The 19843-nt window shown below is 40.5% G+C and overlaps 3 protein-coding genes across 5 annotated transcripts; 1 reads left to right on the forward strand and 2 right to left on the reverse strand.

Annotated features, from left to right (window-relative positions):
* Window positions 1-39: 39 nt before the first annotated feature.
* six9 (SIX homeobox 9) lies at window positions 40-2268 on the reverse strand. Its single transcript, XM_070906025.1, has 3 exons — window positions 1855-2268; window positions 1085-1245; window positions 40-244 (listed from the first exon to the last, which is right to left on the reverse strand). Exons 1-3 carry the CDS (start codon window positions 2254-2256, stop codon window positions 40-42), a joined length of 768 nt encoding a protein of 255 aa, XP_070762126.1. The 5' UTR covers window positions 2257-2268.
* A 2814-nt stretch (window positions 2269-5082) lies between these two features.
* Window positions 5083-10899, reverse strand: six5 (SIX homeobox 5). 3 transcript variants are annotated; one of them, XM_070905548.1, is made up of 4 exons: window positions 10214-10899; window positions 7812-8146; window positions 6666-7772; window positions 5083-5750 (listed from the first exon to the last, which is right to left on the reverse strand). In XM_070905548.1, the coding sequence occupies exons 1-4, from the start codon at window positions 10897-10899 to the stop codon at window positions 5083-5085; spliced, it is 2796 nt and encodes a 931-aa protein (XP_070761649.1). The 3 variants fall into 3 exon arrangements, with proteins under 3 accessions (XP_070761649.1, XP_070761648.1, XP_070761647.1); XM_070905547.1 differs by having other exon boundaries at window positions 6666-7743; window positions 7780-8146; XM_070905546.1 differs by having other exon boundaries at window positions 6666-8146.
* Window positions 10900-14469: 3570 nt separating this feature from the next.
* tbcb (tubulin folding cofactor B) lies at window positions 14470-19843 on the forward strand. The gene is made up of 7 exons (XM_070905737.1): window positions 14470-14591; window positions 15086-15241; window positions 15453-15596; window positions 16159-16255; window positions 16656-16847; window positions 17464-17536; window positions 17645-19843. The coding sequence occupies exons 2-7, from the start codon at window positions 15122-15124 to the stop codon at window positions 17757-17759; spliced, it is 741 nt and encodes a 246-aa protein (XP_070761838.1). The 5' UTR covers window positions 14470-14591; window positions 15086-15121; the 3' UTR covers window positions 17760-19843.

Raw genomic sequence — 19843 nt, forward strand, 5'->3', positions numbered from 1 at the left:
GTAATCAAAAAGAAGCAATCAAGTAACCAAAGTCACAAATTAAACATTTGAAGGGCAGACACAAACGAGGCCTCCAGACATGTGCCGTAGAGGAGGTGGTGGGTGAGAGAGGGGTGGGGGTGTAGGTGGTGGTGGAGGTGGAGGGCAGTGGTATTGGGGGTGTGGGCTGCCTGGAGGTGAAAGGTCGTTGTCTGAGGAAGGGTAGATTTCTCCTGAGGTTCCTCCAGAGAAAGCTATGTGGAAACTGAATGAGGAGATGAGGAGCATCAGAAAAAAAAGTGTCTGTTCATGTGCAGCATCACACCGTTAAATCTTGCGTCATGTCTTGATTTAACCACAAGAGGGCGGTGTTATACTACGTAAAAAGAATAAAGCAACAGAACGTTAAGACTAAAAACTTTTTTTTTACACGCAGACTTCAGATTGAAGGTTTGGATCCTTTGTGAACTGCTTTGCAGATGTTCATGTTGCATTAAAAGAGAGTCAAACCATTATTTCTACTTTCACCTGCTAGTCGACTACTCACAACCAGGTGAACAAGAAAATCCAAAAATCATCAATGGACCATTAAGATACATGCTTGAAACGTTATAATAGAACCGTTTTTGCAGGATTAACATGAATATTTCCGTTGATTCACCGGAGAGAAGTTATCTTTCTCATAGTCAGTTGATTAAACAAACGGTCGCTTGATTGTAACGTCAACCAGGTCTGATTCATTCTTCATATCACTCCGCCGGTGGATTTTTATCGATTTATGATAAATGTATGAAAACGTCATGCCTTGTATTAAGTAGTTATTAAGTTGTTACTTTTTTAACCGTAAGTATACATATGCTAATTAGTTAATTATGACATTTTGTTTATGGCGGGAGACTAAACGGTTAGTCACCGTATATCCATCCGCTTCCTGTGGTTGTGGTGAGTGCAGCTTCCCTAGCTTGTAAATTACTTTATTCTGTTAAAAAGTCATATTATCGCTCATGTCTCTTTGTCAGATAAATTGCTGTTGGTACGTAGGAGAGCATTAAATTATTGAAATTAGTAAATTCCCCAGAGAGCGACCTGCTGCCCCGTCACTGACCCAGTAACGTCCGTGGTTCGGTCCCTCTGCCTGCGGTTCTTGAACCAGTTGCTGACCTGAGTGGTTGTCAGGCCGGTGGCTGCGGCGAGCTCCCGCTTGTCCCGGGGAGAGGGATAAGGATTATGGTGGTACCACTCCCGGAGGACAGTCCGTGATTTTTCCTGTTAGTAAATTAAATAAATAAACAAATACAGAGAACATAAGTAGCTTAGATCTAACGTTATGCGGTGATCAAGTCAAGATGTTGGTGATTGTATGCTAACACAGTTTCCACCATTGTAACTCCCACAGTGGTGGAAAAGGTAGTCCGATGAAACGCTAAGTAAAGTAAAAAATAGTAATGCCAAATTCTGAAAATAGTCAAGTCAAAGTCCTGCGTTCAAAATGTTATTGTTCAGTAAAGTGGAAGTAAGTGGAAGTAATTTTATTTGATCTTATTGATATACTAATATGAGGATTTTACAGTTGTAGCTGGTTGATGTGGAGAAAAGTCTAACTACTTTATATAGGCCTCCTTTTGGATATGTTCATCTATAACAAATAATCATATTTTAGAGGAGGAATCTGCAAAGTAACTAATTATAGATGTCAGATAAATGTAGTGAGTAAAAAGTAAGATAAGACTTCCTGTTTATTAGTGTCAAACCATCTCCTTCACTGACAGCTAGTCAAAATTCATAAGACCTGTAGACAGTTATGTAGCACGTACCAGAACACTAAATAACATTAACAATAACAACTCTCTCATTTAGGATAAGATAAGATTTTACCTTGAAACAGTAGCTGGTCTCCTCTCCGTCCCAGATGGAGTGTGGTAGAGGAAACTTTCTCCTTACGCGATACTTCCCCACAGCTCCCAGGGGTCGGCCCCTCTGCCTCTCGGCCTCTATGTAGTGGGCTCTGAGCCAGAGCTGCTGCAGGAGCGGGTGGCTGCGTGGGGAGAAGGGGAAGCCCTCCAGCAGGGCGTAGAGGTCAGTGAAGCGGCCCTGGTGAAAGGCCACTGCGGCTTTAGCCTTCAGCACACTCTCAAGGTCCCCAGGGCAACGAGAGGAGGAGGAGGAGGAGAGGGAAGGAGGAGGAAGAGTGTGGAGGAAGCCAGCAAGACGGTCCATGCAGCCGCTCTGCAGAAGGACCTCGCACACACAAGCGACCTGCTCTGCTGTGAAGATCATTGCTGTGGAAACAGGATGGTGGCCCCCAAAAAAGTCCTGAGATGTAAGTTGAACGAAAGATCTAACAACCTCTCTTTGAGTTTGTGCTGGAGAGAGGTGAGGCCTCTGCAGGATGAACAAACCTAAGTGAACGTGCATTACTCATCATGCCCCGGCAGAATCAGATCACAGGTAACCTGAGAACATCAGGGTTATAACAACACACCGTACATCCTCCTCTTCTTGTACAAACACATACATGCACACCCTCACACACATGTTGGAGTTTTGCTATTGTATTGGCATTCACCCAGCGAGAGAGAGTGCGATAGTTTTGCCGCACAAAGAAAATGCATTTGAATAAAATTTTCTTGCCAAATAAGAAGCAAAAATCGTCTGACAGTTTGACTGCTAACAATAATTCACACCAAAATGTGAAGCATGAGAACACTCACAGTAAAATGTAGTAAATGTAGTTTATTACAATATTATGTAATATAAAAAATAGAATGCATTTGAATACAAAAATGAGAAAACAAGAAGCTTTGAATGACAGACACAAATGATCCCTTTCAAAACTATCAAAACGTCCATCAAAATACATTATCTTTGGTTAAATCTGGAGTCATATATGTCATGTGTCAGGTAGGAGGGAGTAAGAACATAACCCAGGCTACAACAAACAAACGGGTACAAATGTGCGTAAGCCCACAGAGGCTTTAATGTCTACAAACTTTGGTAAGAAATGGCTCATACAAACACACGCAGGATACCGTATTTTACATATAGGACACATTTCCCTTTACCCATAACTAATTTAAAATGTTCAGTAAAAGTCAGACTAAAATTGATTTGTCAAAGCCATTTAATAATCTATCCAAAGGCCACTGGGAACAAACGACCTTAAAATGTATTAACGGGGTGACCTACTGTATTTCAAAATGACCTATATATCATGAAAAATTAATTTAATACCTGTAGTCTAATATTGTGATACCTCAGTTTGCAGCACAATGTGACCTTCCAAGTGAAAATGAATATCATTTCCTATCTGCGTTTTGTCTTTCAGTTAAAACTAGAAACCGATTGATACATGCTTTAAATAGATTAAATGTACAAAAAAGACAAACAACAAACATACTTATAAAAACGAAACACAAAGGCCATTATTGTAACTAGATGCGACACTGAAGTGTATTTTTGTGTACCATAATTGGCCAAAAGTTTGACCGCTACCTGTGTTATGACAGTGGAAAGCTCATATGACGATGGGGAGTCTTAGGTTTAAATTGAAGGAGCATCGATTTATGACAGATTTCATCAGGAAATCAGTATCCTGTTTTCTGATTTATTTTAGCTACTCTGTCAAGTGGGGATTGTTACGGTTGAATTAAGAAAGACAAGGGCATTTCACAACAGAAGTCCAACCACTGTCATAACAACACGGCAGCGCAGCGTAAACATTGTGTGAATGAAAGGTGCAAAATATACAAACAGAGGTGATCGAGCTGTGACTATGCAGCAACTGTCACATTATGTTTCAATGGAGATCAAACACAGAAATGTGGGTATTCAAAAGAAAAGTCCATAAAGTGAACCCCAAAATTTGGTCGGGTATAGAGCAAAATAAAACAAACCTGTAAGCTTTAAAATAAGGCACTTATCAATATCAACAAGCATTTTGGATGCATTTAACGAACAAAAATATCACTAAGTGGAATCACAGCAAACGTTTTAGTGTCATGCTTCACTTAAAAGCTCAGTTTTTTTTTTTAATTTCTCCTCTCCCAAATGTACTGGCTTTTCAACTCAGCCATTGTGCCACATAGTGTCCTATAGAGAACTAAACATGCATTGCATAGAGTATAGACCCTTTTATTTCCTGTGTAATATTTTTACTAATGGAGGGCAGCATTTTCTCTTGAAAACTGCAGAAAGTAAAACAGTTTACTGATTAAATGCAGTCAGGCTGCATGTTTAAACCCAGACTTCAGTAACTTGGAGCAATAAAATCCTGATTTATAGCCCTTGAAGCTATGACATAATAATGGTGGAGGAAAACAAATTCCAACGGTTTCACATAAAACTCAACCAACTCAAGTTCTGTTTGTGAAGAATATAATCTTCACTATATTCCTGGAGTGCTGGTAGAATAATATGTTGAGGCTGTGAATAAGAAAAGGAAAACCAACATCCTGAATCTCTGAGTTCTGGACAGGCCTTTGCCAGGTAGTCCACAACAAACCACCTCTACTGCCAGCACCACAGATATCTTTTCCAAGTGCAGCTGGAACTGCTGGTCTGCAGTTCACAAAACTGCAAAGAGGAGCTGAGAGACAAAGGCAAGGCCATGACGTCATGCATAATGTAGTTTTTCTTTTTTAACACCAGGACCTGTAACTGGGCCAAGCAGACTAATCTGTGTTAGTTCTTCCGTCTGGATCTGATAAATCAGGTAAGGCACGTATTCTCTCAGGCGAGACCCAGAGGAATATCATGATGTTGAACCAGCAGGTGAACGTCCTATATAGCCCTGCCCATCCATGTGAAATAGAGCTGCAGAGGATTTATCTCAAAAGTGCCAGCTAAGACCGTGACGGTATACACGTATATATATGTATATGTATATATATATATATATATATATATATATATATATATATATATACACACACACACACACACACGTATAAACATATTGTAAAAGACGTCTGGGTCTTAGAGGATGAACAATGTGGGATAAAATCTTTCAGATCACTAAGAGAACAAACAGCAGAGTCTGTAGCCTACTGCATCATCGTTTTTGTTTTCAGAGACGAGAGGTTGCCAACCAGCAACGTAAACAGACTACAACCCCAGCTCGTCATCCACAGGGACAGACTGGAGCTGAGTAAGAATCTTGGAGTCCCCATCCATCTCCTCTGGATTCCCCAGTGCTGAGTTGGTTTCCACGTCTTGCTCTGACGAGGGGCTTCCCAGAAGCAGCGACTCTCCTCCAGGTAGGCCTAACAAAGCCGGGTCTACAGGTAGATCCCCCTTGCCGCGGACATCAAACAGAGTTAGACTAGTGGAAGTGGAGAGGGGCACAGGGCTCCAGGCTGGTTGGGACAACTGGGAGTTGGGTGTCACCCCACTGTACATGGGACTGAGGGCAAGCATACTTTCTGGAGTAAGAGTGTTTGGCGTTGTGGGGGTGACTGAATGTTCCAGCGTATGAGGGGAGGGGACGCCAGGTGTCCCAGTCTCTGGAGCACAGTATGGTGGAGACGAGTTGATGAAGCTTAGGGGAGATGATGTGAGGCCAATGGGGGTCGGGCCTGAGGTGGTTAAAGGCTGGGAGGCTACAAGAGGGGTCGAGGGGGTGAGAACGGGACTCAGTCCATTAGCAGAGATGGGTGAAGCCTCCTGGACTGGTTTCAGGGGCAGACTGGTGAGTTGAATGCCCGCTGGGATGGTCAGAATCAGCTTGCCTTGCTGGACACTCAGGTAGGGGCTTCCACCAAGGAGAAGGTTACCTACAGGGGTGACAAAGTTCACCAGTATGAGATACAGCATCATCAGCACCAATACAGCTTTTTACAGCTAAAACACGGAAGCTCATTTACAGACAAATATTTATAATGACGTGATTTACACAATAAACATTCGCTGTAAGGAAAAATGTATCAGTCAGCATTAATAATATTCTGTCTGTGTTTCACAATCTGTTCTTTTCCTTAACTTTCTACACGTACACTATTGTTTTGTGTCAGAACATATGTTTTCAGTTTTCTGAGCCATAGTATATTGCGTGTTATGTTACAATGTAATGGATAAAATGCTGCTGTATTCATTACTATTTTGATCACTGATTTATCATTATGATTTTTTTTTAAGGAAAACTGCCAAATATTCTGTGATTCCAGCTCGTCCGTTGTGAGGGTTTTCAGCTTTTCTTTGTCTAATGTGAAAATAAACTGAATACAAGTAGGTTTTGGACTGATGGTAAGACAAAACAAGAAACATGACAACAACATTATAATAAACTTTGACAGGCATTTTCCATTATTTTCTGACATCTTATAGACCAAATAAAGAAGACTCTGCATCAGCTAATCCATGTAATTAAATATTTGTTCGAAAAAGATTTAACAGTTGCTATATACAGATTGACGAATGCAAGTAATATTTTCATTGTTGATTAATCAGCTGATTATTGTCTCCATTAGTCCCTTAGTCTATATGATATTAGGAAATAGTGAACCCAGAACCCATGTTCATGTCTTCAAATTGCTTGTACCTCACCAATAGTCTACATCAAATCAAATTTATTATCATACATGACAAATAAAAACATCAAATCCTCTGCAAGCAGTGGATTTTTGGCAATCTTGCTTTCAATTTCTTAAAACGCTTCATCCATTATCAAAACAGTTTCATTCAGAGTATACCTGGAGGAGCAGAGGGCAACTGAATGATCCCAGAGTTGAGGAGCTGCACACCAGGGGCCACGCTGGTCGGGGGACCCACACTCTGAATGGGCCTCAGCTGGTTTATCCTGAGAGGACCCTGTGCGATCCCGGGAGCTGCCGGAGCTGAGGTCAGGATCTGTAAGGGCACTCCAGCAGAGGGGATGGAGAGAGACGGACTGGCAGGTACCACTTGGGGGAAAGACATGGTGGAAGACGTTTGGATGGAGGAGACCGGGACCAGCTGAGGCATGGAGAGGGGGACTAACTGTGCTGGCGTGGTGCCTTTGGCCTGGGGGACTGGGACTACTTGTGTTGGGGAAGAGATGGAAATGACCTGTGGGACCTGGATTTTGCTGGGTGTTGAGTTTGTGGTTTGGTCCCCTAGTTGGTGTGCGGATCGCTGTGGGAACTGATGGTTGTTGAGCTGTGAGATGGAGACTATGGTTGTGGCACCTTCTGTTGAAGCATCCTGCTGGTGTTGCACCAGCCTGTTGCCTGTGTTCACTGCCTGGCTTTGGAACAGAGGAGCTGGTGAGGTGAGGGGGGACACTGGGACCAACTGAGGGCATTGGGACACAGAGGCTCCTGAAGAGTGCTGGACCAGCTGGGATACTGGTATACCCTGGATGGAAGGCACAACCTGGGGCAGAGAAAAGACCTGAGGGGTGGAGGAAACCACAGAGCTACAAGGGTTTAACTGGGAGCCAGCAGTGGCGAAGACAACATACTCCCCTTGCTGACCGGAGAGAGACACAGCAGAACTGGAGATGACCATGCCTGCAGACGACATAGAGGCCGGGAGGGTGAGAGACTCCTGGTGTTGGGGGTTTTGTGTTAAGACTAGTGAGGGGAGACTGGTTGGTGAGGACAGAGTGGGAGAGGAGGGGGATAAAGATGAAGAAGAGGAGGATACTGTCTGGCTGCTGCCCTCTGATTCAGGGACACTGATGAAATCCATTGCATTGCCGCTGCCTGTCTTGGTTTGCAGAGGAAGAGAGATGATGGATGGAGGGTTTGAGACCGGTGTGGTGTTAGCGCCTAGAAGAAGACTGCTTGGCTTGGCCTCCACGGCGGAAACCTCCTGCTCTGCCACGGAAACTGCTTGCTGCTGGTGCACACTGATACTTGGTTTGGTTATTACTTGAGCCCCGTTCAGTATCAAAGGAGAGTTGGTCGCAACAGGACTCAGTGTGACTGTCTGGCAATCGCTCAAGCTTAGCCCGTTAATTATGACACCGGCACCGGTACTCGAGATCAGGGAATTTCCATTAAGAAGTAATGACTGAGGGGCTGCGAGGAAGCCACCGGACCCGTTGAGGATGAGCTGGCCTCCTGTGCTACAGGGGACAGCAGAGAGGGAGATGATGGACGCCATGGAGCCAGCAGCCTCCTCTGGTTTGTCAGGGGTGTCGTCCATGGGGCTCGCCTCGTCGTCGCTGCTGTGGTTCCCATCAGACTCACTGGAACAGAGGAAAAATAAATGGGTCACTTGAAAACGTATAAACACAAGCTATTGATTCCCTTCGTAATTTTCTAATCTTTTAAATGCTTTGAGCTTATGGCATAAGGTGCTGGATCAATTTTATTGTTGCTTTATGTTTTGCAAAGCTCTACAATACAAACATTTTGAGGTCAGGGACTACATTTTACTCCCAGGTCTTAATGGATCATGCATTGTTTTTTTAAATAACTGTATGTCATTAACCAACAGAATTAAGATTCTGATAAATGAACGGAAAAAACAGAGTATCTGCACACCATATTAAAGCTCCTAAACTCCATGAGCATGAGCAACATTTCAGCCACACACTCTTCATCAGGCTTCATCTAACATGATCCTGCATCTGGCTGTTCAACACCATTTTTGACTTTTTTGGTTTTGGTCTGAGAATTTATTTAATCCACAGTAGCAGAGTTTGAAATTGCTAGAATTTGTAGGAGGGTTGAAATTCCCACTGTCATGAGAAAACTTTGAAACTTGCAGTAATATTGAAATAATTGTGAATTTTACCCGCTCAAAATAACCCATTCTCCAAAAATGTAGAACAGTTTTGAAAATGCATTCACAATTGTTTAACTGCAGATACATTAATACATTATTTTAGTATATCTCGCAGCACTAACTTTAGGCTCTAAAACATTTTTTAAACTGAGATTTCTTTCAAAAAAGCATTAAAAGCTATCGTACATAATAATTTCAGGTTTACAAAAACAGTCAAGAGATCCTCAGACAAATACCCTCCCTGCTCTATATGTGCAAAATATTTCAATAACTGTTCAATATTTTAATGGCCATTTTATAAATATTATTTATGTTAGGATGTCTTTATAATACCTGTGAAAAGTTGTCCTTCAGCCAACTCTGACACATTTGCATCGTTTACAAACGTAAATAAATAGATGCATTTTATTAGGCTATTTAAAGTTTTTATGGAAGTCATTTTTTTAAGATTTGCAGAAGTAACACTTATATGATAACATCCATTAATAGTCAGCAATCAATTTAAAAATTAACATATAAATGCAACATCTGGGGAAAGTACGTACACTGAATGAAAATTGTTTGCATGTTTAGATTCAAATGAATGATAAATCATTTTCTTCTAGTTTGCCCACCGTTTGTTGAATAGCTTCTTCTTCAGTGGTTAACTTGTGATATGCTGGGAAACCATTCAGTAGTGTTATTAATCCTTCTCGTCCTCATTCTGGTCATCTTCACAAGTCCTACCTACAAAAGCGATCATGTATTCTGCAGTGGATCAGTATAAAGCTCTCTGTGCAGACAGGAAGCTGGATCAGATTCCTAGAAACTTTTTAAGCGCCTGTATTTGGTTAATGTGGTCAGCCCGGTCGACCAGACCACCACAAACCTTCAAGTCTGATAAGATAAGTCTGCTGTATTCTCTCTTATCTCCTCACAATTTCCCCCTCCTCCTCCTCCTTGGTGACTTAGTGGCTGTAAAACTCTGAGATTTCAGCCTGTGTGAAAGCAACTTAAGAGGATTTCTTTTCTTTCTTTCTGTTTTCCACCCCCACCTTCCCTAGTTGAAGCTTTTACTCTAACCTCGGTCACCCTGCAGGCCCTCGGCAGCGGTGCAGTGTTTCAGGAAACTTGAGCCATGATGGGCGCCTTGATCTCACATTTCATAACAAAGCAACATGCTCCTGGTCCCAGACCTGCGTGTGTGGCGTTACTGCTGTCAAAAAGTCAGCCCCTGTGTCCACCCTCTCACTGGATGCGATGTTTTCTGTTGCTAGTTTAGTTACTTTGAAGGTTAACTTAATGTGTGCACACTGTTTCTATGCTGCCCTGTGTTTAGGCCTGCAGGTCTTTGTTTACCTTAAAGGTTTGGTCTGGAAGTTTCAGTGACTACTCTGAGCGATCATAAAACACAACATCAAGTAACGAGCCGCTCTCAGATAAGCAAAGGAAAGTTCAGGACAGCTGTCGCCTAGATTTTGACTTTTGAATTCCACCAACTTAATCCATGAAGATAAATGCAGTGAGTGTGTTGCCAGTTTCTTGCCTTTTGCAGTGGGTCCCGGACGGGGTCCTGTCCCTCTGCCTGCGGTTCTTGAACCAGTTGCTGACCTGTGTGAGGGACAGTCCGGTGACTTTAGCCAGGTTTTTCTTCTCGTCCGGAGTGGGGTACCTGTTGCTCTTATAGCACTCTTTCAGGGCATTTCGAGACTTCTCCTTGAAGCAGTACACGGTCTCCTCTCCGTCCCAGATGGTTTTGGGCAGGGGGAACTTCTTCCTGAGCCGGTACTTGTCCACTGCGCCCAGGCTGCGGCCCCGGGACCTCTCCGCCTCCTTGTAGCGGGCTTTCAGGTACAGGTCCTGCAGGAACCCATGGTTAGACGGGTGGAAGTCGTGGCTCTCCAGGATGGCGTATAGCTCCTTGAATTCCTCCCGGTGGAAAGCCACCAGTGCCTGGGCCTTCAGCAGGGTCTCGTTGCCACGTAGCAGCTCGGACGAAGGAGGTATGGTGGATAGAAATCTCCACAGGCGATCCACATTGCCCGCCTGCAGGAGGGCCTCGCAGAGACATGATACTTGGTCAGTGGAAAAACTCAGAGCCGACTTTTGGAAACTTTGGAGTAATTGTTCCGAAACTTGCACCGGATCCTTCTCGTCTTTGGACTCCGTTGCCCTTGGCTCCTCTGGGCTGTTCTCAGATTGTTCTGTAGACTCCAAAGACAAGGAAGCCATTTTTACTTTAACTTTTTTTTTTTCCTCCAGTAGTTCCTCCTCCTCTCTCCCTCCCTCTGCAGCGCGGCTCTCTCTCCCACTCTCCGCCAGTCGACCAAAGCATGAATGTGCCCGCGAGCTACCAGCGGTCACGCCCCTTCTCTAGCCTTATGTACTGTCTTTGTTAGACGTGACTTTATGCCCTGTAGGCTAGCCTTGTTTCATGGCAATAATGTGACATTTCTGACCCATGATGGAACAAGTAGACATCTTTCACTTGAGTACAGGTATCAATATTATAATGTTGAAATACTCCACTACAAGTAAAAGTCCTGCATTCATGGTTTTACTTAAATACAACTACACGGGAAAGTAGAGCTGAACCAATTTGTCTATTAATCAACTATTTTGATTACCAATTTCTGTCACTTTTCAAGCTAAAATGTTTGCAAAACTTTCTCTGGTTCTGCCTTTTTAAATGTGAGAGTTTGCTGCTCATCTTTGTCATATGTGACAGTAAACTAAATATCTGGTCAGAGAAAACAAGGAATTTGCAGAAGCCACCTTGGACTGTGTAAAATTATAATCAGCATTTCCTGACATTTTATAGAGAAAACGATTAATCAGTTGTCGAGGAAATAATCGGCAGATCAATCAATAATGAAAATAATTATTACTTAAAGCCCTAAATAAAAATACTAATTAGATGGCAGAATGGCCCCTGTCAGATTGTTCTATTAATTGATTGTTACTGATGCATTACTGTATAGGTAGCATTGTAATGTTGTAGCTGGTGGAGATGAAGCTAATAATTGGTACTTTACATACTGCTGGGTAGTTTAATCTAGAAACTGCATAAACTGATATTTTTTGTATGTGAAATCTTAATTTGCAACAAGTAACAAGTAGCTACAGATAAATAGTGGAAATAAAATGTACAATGTTTCCCTTTGAAATGTAGTGCAGTAGAAGTATAAAGTAGCAGAAAATGTAAATACAAGTACTTCAAAATGCAGTAATTACAGCGTAGGCATGCAACCAACACTTACTTTCATCTCTCATTAATCTGCTGATTATTTTCATGATTAATTGATCTATCATTTTTTCCAAATAATCCTGCAAATTAGTGAAAAATACACAAGTTCCCAGAGCCTGAGGTGACATATTCACATTCCTTATTTGTCAGACTAAGAGTCCAAAACCCAAAGATGTTCAGCTGATTAACAAAAACTGTAAAAATGGACATTTAATAAGCTGGAACCATTTTAGTTTAGAAAAAATACTTTAACAATTAACTGATCATCTAAATTGTCGCAGATTCATTTTCTGTCAATTGGCTAATCAATTAATTGACTGATTGTTTCAAAATGCTCATATCTCAGCTCATTTTCAGAGTTTCAGATTTGTGGCAGTTGTGACTTTATGGTAATCTTATCCTACTTTTATTTATTTTTAAAAGCACCTCTCAGGGATTCTACATGTAGCCATACAGACATATCCTTTATGATTAAGAATTACAATTATTCTCTTTAATGGCAAATAAATTCCTGTAAAATACATGCCACTGTTCAGAAAGTGCGCTCTGACAGCTCCTGTTCATCCAAAAGCATGTGAAAGAGTGTTGGTGTGTCTTAGACAGTTAATTCAGACTGTAGAAATCATCCAAATTTCACATCATGCACTTACTATAATATCATTTTCAGGAGATTAGAAAATGGTTCATGATATGTTTTCTCAAAAATAATAACATTTGTTATGTGTAATGAATAAGGCCTTTGACTTTGTGTCCGTGTTTGTTCAGATAAGACTTGTTGTCATCCCAGTTTTCCAACCAGATCCCATGGTTTGGCGTGTCTGAGGTGGTTTCCTAATGCAAATACTGTCAGTACAAACACACACAATTAAGTCTACACAAACACAGCAGGTATCATTTGCATTTGTGACATGCTTAATGTTTGGATTTTTGCAACAGGTGTGCATCATGCTTGTTAGAAGGAGAGAACATCCATTTAGACTACTTCATTGCGTCAATGCCTGCAGTAACGTCTCTGCATTGAACATATGAAACCAAAACTGCGATACTTTATGTATATCATGTGAAGGACAAGTTCAGAAAACAAATGACTTACTTAGATTTTTGCTCTCTGTTGTAATGATAAAAACTGAAAGCTTACATGTGTATGTACAGGCCTTAATCTGAACCTCAGACATTAATGAGAAACTGTGTGTCAGACACAGAAATGAGCATGTTCTTTATGATATGATAAGATATATATGCGAGCATGACCTGCAGATGAAGTGTGAATGAGGTCAGGCAGGTTTGCAGACCTCCATCTCCATCAACAACCATAGGAATGTAAATCTTCCCTGTGGGACTGTGGGCTTGTCTCAGACCCCCTCTACTCTTCCCTGCCTGGGGTTGGTTGTAACTCTCTGCTTTCTTTGGTCTCTTCTTTTCTGCCTATACATGCTCTAGTTTGTTTTCTGTGCTGGAGGAATACTGTTCTTCACTGTAACATGTCCATGACTAAAGGATTAAAGAAAAGGCTGGTTTTTCTGGCAGGGAGATCGTTTCCTATTTTCTATCTAACTTCAGCGGGACAAAATAAGTGATTTTCAGGGAATTTACAAATGACAGGTCAAATAGATTGTAACCTCACAAAAATTGCAACAATGTGATTTCATATCCATAACAACCAATATTCTGTACTTTAATGTAGTTTGCAAAGAAGCCTGAGTTAAATGGACCATTGTTAGAAGTGGACTCCAACATATGTGGCTTTGCTGGTCATTATTGGACCTGACATTTATTTATGGCTGGAGATCAAGCCGTATCAGGTAAACCTGTAGTAATACACAGTACGGGTTATATTTTCTTATTACAAACAACGGGCAACCGCCTGGTTAGTCTTCATGGTTTAGACCGGATAATAGCGCCACTGTGTGGTTATTTCAACGGCCGCATTCATTCCTGTCTGATGATTGGTTTTCGATCGTGTCAATTTACTGATAAGTAGGCGGTACCACAGCGCCGTTCCCTCGGTATCGTAACACTATTGGTTGAATTAATTTGCTCCCCCTGATGTGATTGGTGTTTTCCATTCTGGGGGTTGGTAGAATGTTCCAGAGCCGGGCGTAGCAGGTATTGATGTGATTATGTTGTGTCACAACCACACATGGTCGCATAGTATAAACACGAACCGGTAGTTTTTCACAAAGTTAATTTAAATACCATCGAAGGAAAATCAGGGTGGTGGAAATGAATCTCTCTGAATTTCAATGAATTAATATGAAGGAATTGTGTTAAAAATGGTTCACTGTTTCGAAGCATTTAACACAGTCCAAAATGGCGACATCTGTTGGCCAGACCCTTGGTATTACATTTGTATGGATGGATTAAATCTGAGGCCATAATGAAACAGTTATTGCTTTCATTATTGTTATTTTGTTTAATAAAGTTTGCATTCTTAAAACGGATCACTTTTAATCAGGATCTGCAGCTCTGTGTTCAAGAGCAGCGCGACGCTTCTCTGACACGACGGTGACGTAACGGGGTGGGTCGTTGGGGTGGTCACGTGATTTTTGGTGTGGCGAAGCAACGTACTGAAACCATATGATTGAAACATCGTGCTGCGATACCTCTACCTTGAAAAGTGGATACTGTGTCGAGTGGTCTTCTTCGAGCGTAACATCACTAGAAAATATACGCGTTTGTAAGTAATTACGGGAACTTTGCGACGGTCCTCAGTGTATCCAACGTGACTCCGCTGCTGCTAGCCACCCAAACTGCTAGCCTTGACGCAGTCTGTGGCTAGCTAATCTAGACTAGCTAGTTTAAATAAGAAAATGTAAAATGAAGTGTGTGAACATGAGAGAGAAATGTGGTTTTTACCAAGTTTAACATAGCCGTTAATTGCAACACTAGAACGTGTTTAAAACAACGTGAGAGTAAGTAAGTTATTAATGGTAAAAGGGGAAAAACTGACTTGGGAGCAGGCGTTCGTTAACGTTAGTCCTTTTATCGGAATTGCTTTGAAAGGAAATAGCTTCTATCAAAGTTTACTTACTATAAGGTATTAGTACTCGGAGCCCTGCAACAAAACAACAGAAACTTATCTATTTACAATATTTGTTTGCAACTGTGAGACCGTGTATCAATTTCAGTCCCGTCGGTTAATATGTCACACTGTTTGTCCATTATTTTCAGCATTTGATAATTAGCTGTGTCCACACAATCGGCATAATGGACGGCGGGGTGACAGTAGTTACCAATCCAACTGTGAATGTGCGCCTGACGAGCACCATCTCCTCCTTTGAGGTGCAGCGCAGGTTCAATAGAGGGATTAGTATAGCAGAACTAAAGGTGAGACTCATTTTACCAACATCTTACATTGTACACCTCTTAAATTGCACAAATTGGCTCCACTGTTGGGTTTTCCCAGATCTAGCATGCACAATACACGTTAGAGAGATTATTGTCTAATGTCTGTCTTCCTCATGCTATCGGGGACAATATCAATATATACAAAAATGTAATTGTGTTACATGTAGTACTTTGTTTGTCTTGTAATTAGGGGAAGTTGGAGATGGTTGTCGGCGCAACTGCCTCCTGCATGGACCTGGAGTTGTTCACTGTCTCTGACAAGTTCCTGCAGAAAATGGATGACAATGAAGCTTTGCTCGGTTCCTATCCTGTGGACGATGACTGCAGAATACACGTAAGTAGCTTCTCGGTTTGGAAGCACTTTTAATATAGAGGCCCAGACTATTGGCATATTGTAGTAAATAGCAACAGGTTGTTAGAACGCTCTTTGGTTCATAATCCAATTCTGTCTTCCTGCAGACAAAAACAAATTTGCTTCAGATAAGAAAACATGCATTTTTAGCTCAAGAAATAGTGTGAAATTGTGCCTGGAAACTTTTTTCATTGTCCAAAGTTTGAAGTTAAACATTTGCAAACTGGTTTGAAAATGAGAACCCTGCTATGTAGGTAATGGTAAATAAAATAATCATCCTTTTCAGTTGGGTGTACTAATGAGCACTTTCATTCACCAAGACTTTGGTGAGACTTTTTTTAAACAGTAGCAGCTCACAACTGCATTACTATGCAAAAGTGATGTAATGTTGACAAAGAAAAAAGCTGATCAACTGTTCACTGTCATAATTACCTTACTTGTTTGAAGCTTAAGCGAAGCACATGCATGTAGTTATCATGCATAACTACCTGTGTGATACATTTGTTTTTAAAAGAAAGTGTCTGTGTGTCATCCTGAATCACAGGTTATTGATAGAAGTGGTGGTCAGATGGGCGAGTTCACTGATGTTTCCAAAGTGGAGAAGTTTGAACTCTCAGATGATGCTTATGAAAACAGAACAGGTATGGTCTGACATGCTCGAGCTTCTCTCTAATTTGTAATTCTCATAGAATAATATAATAATTTTTTTTCTGTGCTTTTGGTGTTAAAGAAGTACAGTTTTAAGTTTTCTGACCAAATGGAACTATTGCATTATAGCTACACAATAAATGTAATATTGAAGATTTTAGCTGAATTTATGTGTTGATAATTAAGTCAATCCGCTGAAACTTAACCTTTGACTATCTATCAGTGGATCCAGACAACAATAATAATATTCAGAAAGATTTGTTTTTATGCTAACCATTGACAAATGCTGTAAAGGAAGTATCCAATCCTATTTGATAGAAGATGTTCTGCAGCATTCACCGTTTATTTTTGAAGTATACTGTGTTGAGTACAATTCAACTTTGTTTCCTACAGATACGGCAAGGTCATTCATGAAAAAACATCGTGTTGGTCACTTCAATGAGGAAGAAATGGCCAAGAAGAAAGCTGAGCTTGCTGCTCGGGAGGAGGAACAGAAGGCTGCTGCTGATGCTATTTCTGTTGGCAGCCGCTGCAAAGTGCAGGTCACTGGGCAACCCACGAAGCTTGGCACAGTCCTGTATGTTGGTAAGTGTGGATAAAGCTTTACTTTCTTGAGGACATTGGTTTAAATCCTGTGTGACTGAGGATTTACTCTCAAACAGAGCAAACTTTGTTGTAATTTATGGTGGCCCATTACACAATCTTTGCAAACAATGTAGGAGGAATTGTAGCCCTTTTTATACGTTGCTCTGCTAGTTTTAGGAGACCAAAAGTAACTGCTGGGTTAGCAGCTGAAGTGTTTCTTGTGCTGGTGTTTTTTTGTTTCATTTGGATACTGTTGTTAATCCACATAAATAAATAGACCTAGGAAATCCATATAATATAAGCAGGTAGGTCACTTTGTTCAGTGAAAGAAGTTATGATTAAGTTTTTTTGTTGCCTGTTCTCGATAGTGACAAGATGGCTTGTAATTACCCATATTTATGGAATCGTAATCTCTGATCTTACATACAACACACAGAACTGTGGTGAAAATTAGTCATCTCACTTATAACTAGTAAATAAAGATGTCTAAACTAAATATTTCTGTTTTTGTCCGTTTCAGCAGTTAATGAAGACTGAGAATTTAGGATTGTGACTAAGCAAACACAAATAAGCATTGGAGTACCTTATGTAAAGAAAAATGTTGTGTTCTTTGCAGGCACAACAGATTTCAAGCCAGGCTATTGGGTGGGTGTGAAGTACGATGAGCCCCTGGGAAAGCACAACGGAAGGTAAGAGCTATCTCATTTTCTTTTTTTTTTAAGCTATGCACAATGTTGATATGTTGGTCTTGAGTTTGCATTTGACCCTGTCTTTTCTGTTTTTTATTGTCTCCACAGTGTTGAAGGGAAGCAATACTTTGAATGTGAGAACAAATATGGTGGATTTGTGAAGCCCCTGAGTGTGATTGTGGGAGACTTTCCTGAGGAGGATTACGGTTTAGATGAAATGTAGGACTGTACTGTAACAAAGCAGTAAAGTGTTTTCTGCCCTGAAATTTGAGCATCAACCTCAAGCTGTTATCCATTCAGAGGTGACAGAAAGTCATTGTCATTGTAACAAATTAAGTTTTTGTTTCTGTTTTGCTTCTCTGTAAGGCATGATCCAAAGAGCGGTGTCTAAAGGTCTTTTAGGTTCAAGTTCTCTCTCACTCATGCCAATGCAACATGATGGAGATGAATGTGAAGTAGTACATCTCTTGATGTGCTGGATATGACAGTACTACAGGATAATCACAAGAGGAGCTCACACCATCGAGGGTTGATAAAGGAGAGGGGTTTATGTTGCACTTCACGCACCTCTGTTTAATTTAATTTACTCGCTTTAGTAGTACTTGTTGCCCCCAAGCTTTCTTAAGATGGGAGTCTTTATTGACAGTTTAGATAACAACTTAATTTTTCTTCATTTAGTTTATATCAGGTTGTACAAAGATGACGGTATATAACTGTCTATAGTTAAGTAGTTTTAGCATTTTTTTTGAAGACTGTAAATTGCTGAGAGAGTGGTCCAAGGATTGGACAGCTGTCTGTTGAAGGAAAGATATCCCTAAAATCTCCCTAAAAGACTGACACTAATACCAAAGGTGGCATTGTACCTTGTAATCCTGACTAATATGATGTCACATACAATTGGGATAAATTGGAGAAACGTTTTCCTGTCATTGATTGGGGAGAACAATACATCTTCTCTGACAGTAGCCTCAGTACTCTGTAGTGCAACACAGCTGTTAGTTGTATTGGGGGCATCGCCCTCCTCTTTTTGAGCAAAAACTGTTCTTATTTGCTATACTTTCAGTTATTGCTACTGCCTATGAGAGTGTGAAAGTATGCAAGGGTAGATATTTCCTTTCCAAACAACTTTAAATTCCTTATGTTTCATTATGTATTTGTATGTAGTATGTAAAACAGTCCCGTTTTTAGGGTTCCAAGTGGATATAAATGTAATTCCCCCTTTATTTTTCTGTGACTGAATTCCTCTTGTTAAGATATTAAATTGTCTGCACTTGAATGTGTCCTGCTTATATTGAACCACTGAAATAAAAAAAAAAGTTTAAAGTTTGAAATTTTAAATGGTAAGGTAATAGTAATTGAGCTGTCCTGTATACAAATGGAGGATGAAATCCAAGAATAAATCTGATAAACATGGAGAGCGTGCACTGGAAATCAGCCAGGAAAGATTTGCAGTTGCAGTACATCCTCTGTTGAATTGGATACCGATTCATATTTGATTTTTCTCAGAAGTCTTTAGATGTGTCTCTGAGAACTCAATCTGAACTGATTTTAAATTGTGTTAAACATTAAAAATAACATTAAATTTTAAGTCGTACTTAATAGGCAATTTTTTTTAAATCCCTGCATGTTTTTGTTTTGTTCCGGCAGTTCCATGTACGCATGACACATTGAATTTCATGCAGTTGAAGTGCAATCCCATTCTGTACATGTACATTCAGTAGACTGTTAAGTAATTTAGTGAAGATGTTAAATTCTGAAACATACCTGTCGTTTACCATCTGCAGCGCGAGTATAAAATGTATCTATGAGATTTACAACCATTAGATGTATATTTTTGATTAGATACCATTGAAACCAGGTTGGCCATTAAAGTAGGAACAGAAAAAACTGTACTTTGATTTTGTGTGTTTGTATCTACATGGTACAGTGCATCATCATGTGTTCAACAGTGAGCAGCTACACCAGTCACTCTCCAGTTAACTGCCTCTGTCCATTATAATCACCACAACTCTCAGCTTTTGAAAATGTGCATTTCAAATGAATGATATGCCTTATTTATGCTTTTGTTTTATGTTACCGGTCCAAAACTGTTAACATATATATTTTTTTCATCCTCTAAAGTTTACAAATGAAATGTAAATTCAATTATTTTTGTGGTTTCTTTTTAATGAAATGTCATTACCACACCTGCAAAAATGTAGTGTTCTCATTTCCTTTTTTTTTAAAAACCCTGTTAATCCCTGAGGTGCTGGTGTTACTATGTGCCAAAGGGTAATAATGCATAATAATAAAAATGATTTGCCAGCA

Source organism: Enoplosus armatus, chromosome 5 (genome assembly GCF_043641665.1).
Source record: "Enoplosus armatus isolate fEnoArm2 chromosome 5, fEnoArm2.hap1, whole genome shotgun sequence".
Lineage (NCBI taxonomy): Eukaryota > Metazoa > Chordata > Actinopteri > Centrarchiformes > Enoplosidae > Enoplosus > Enoplosus armatus.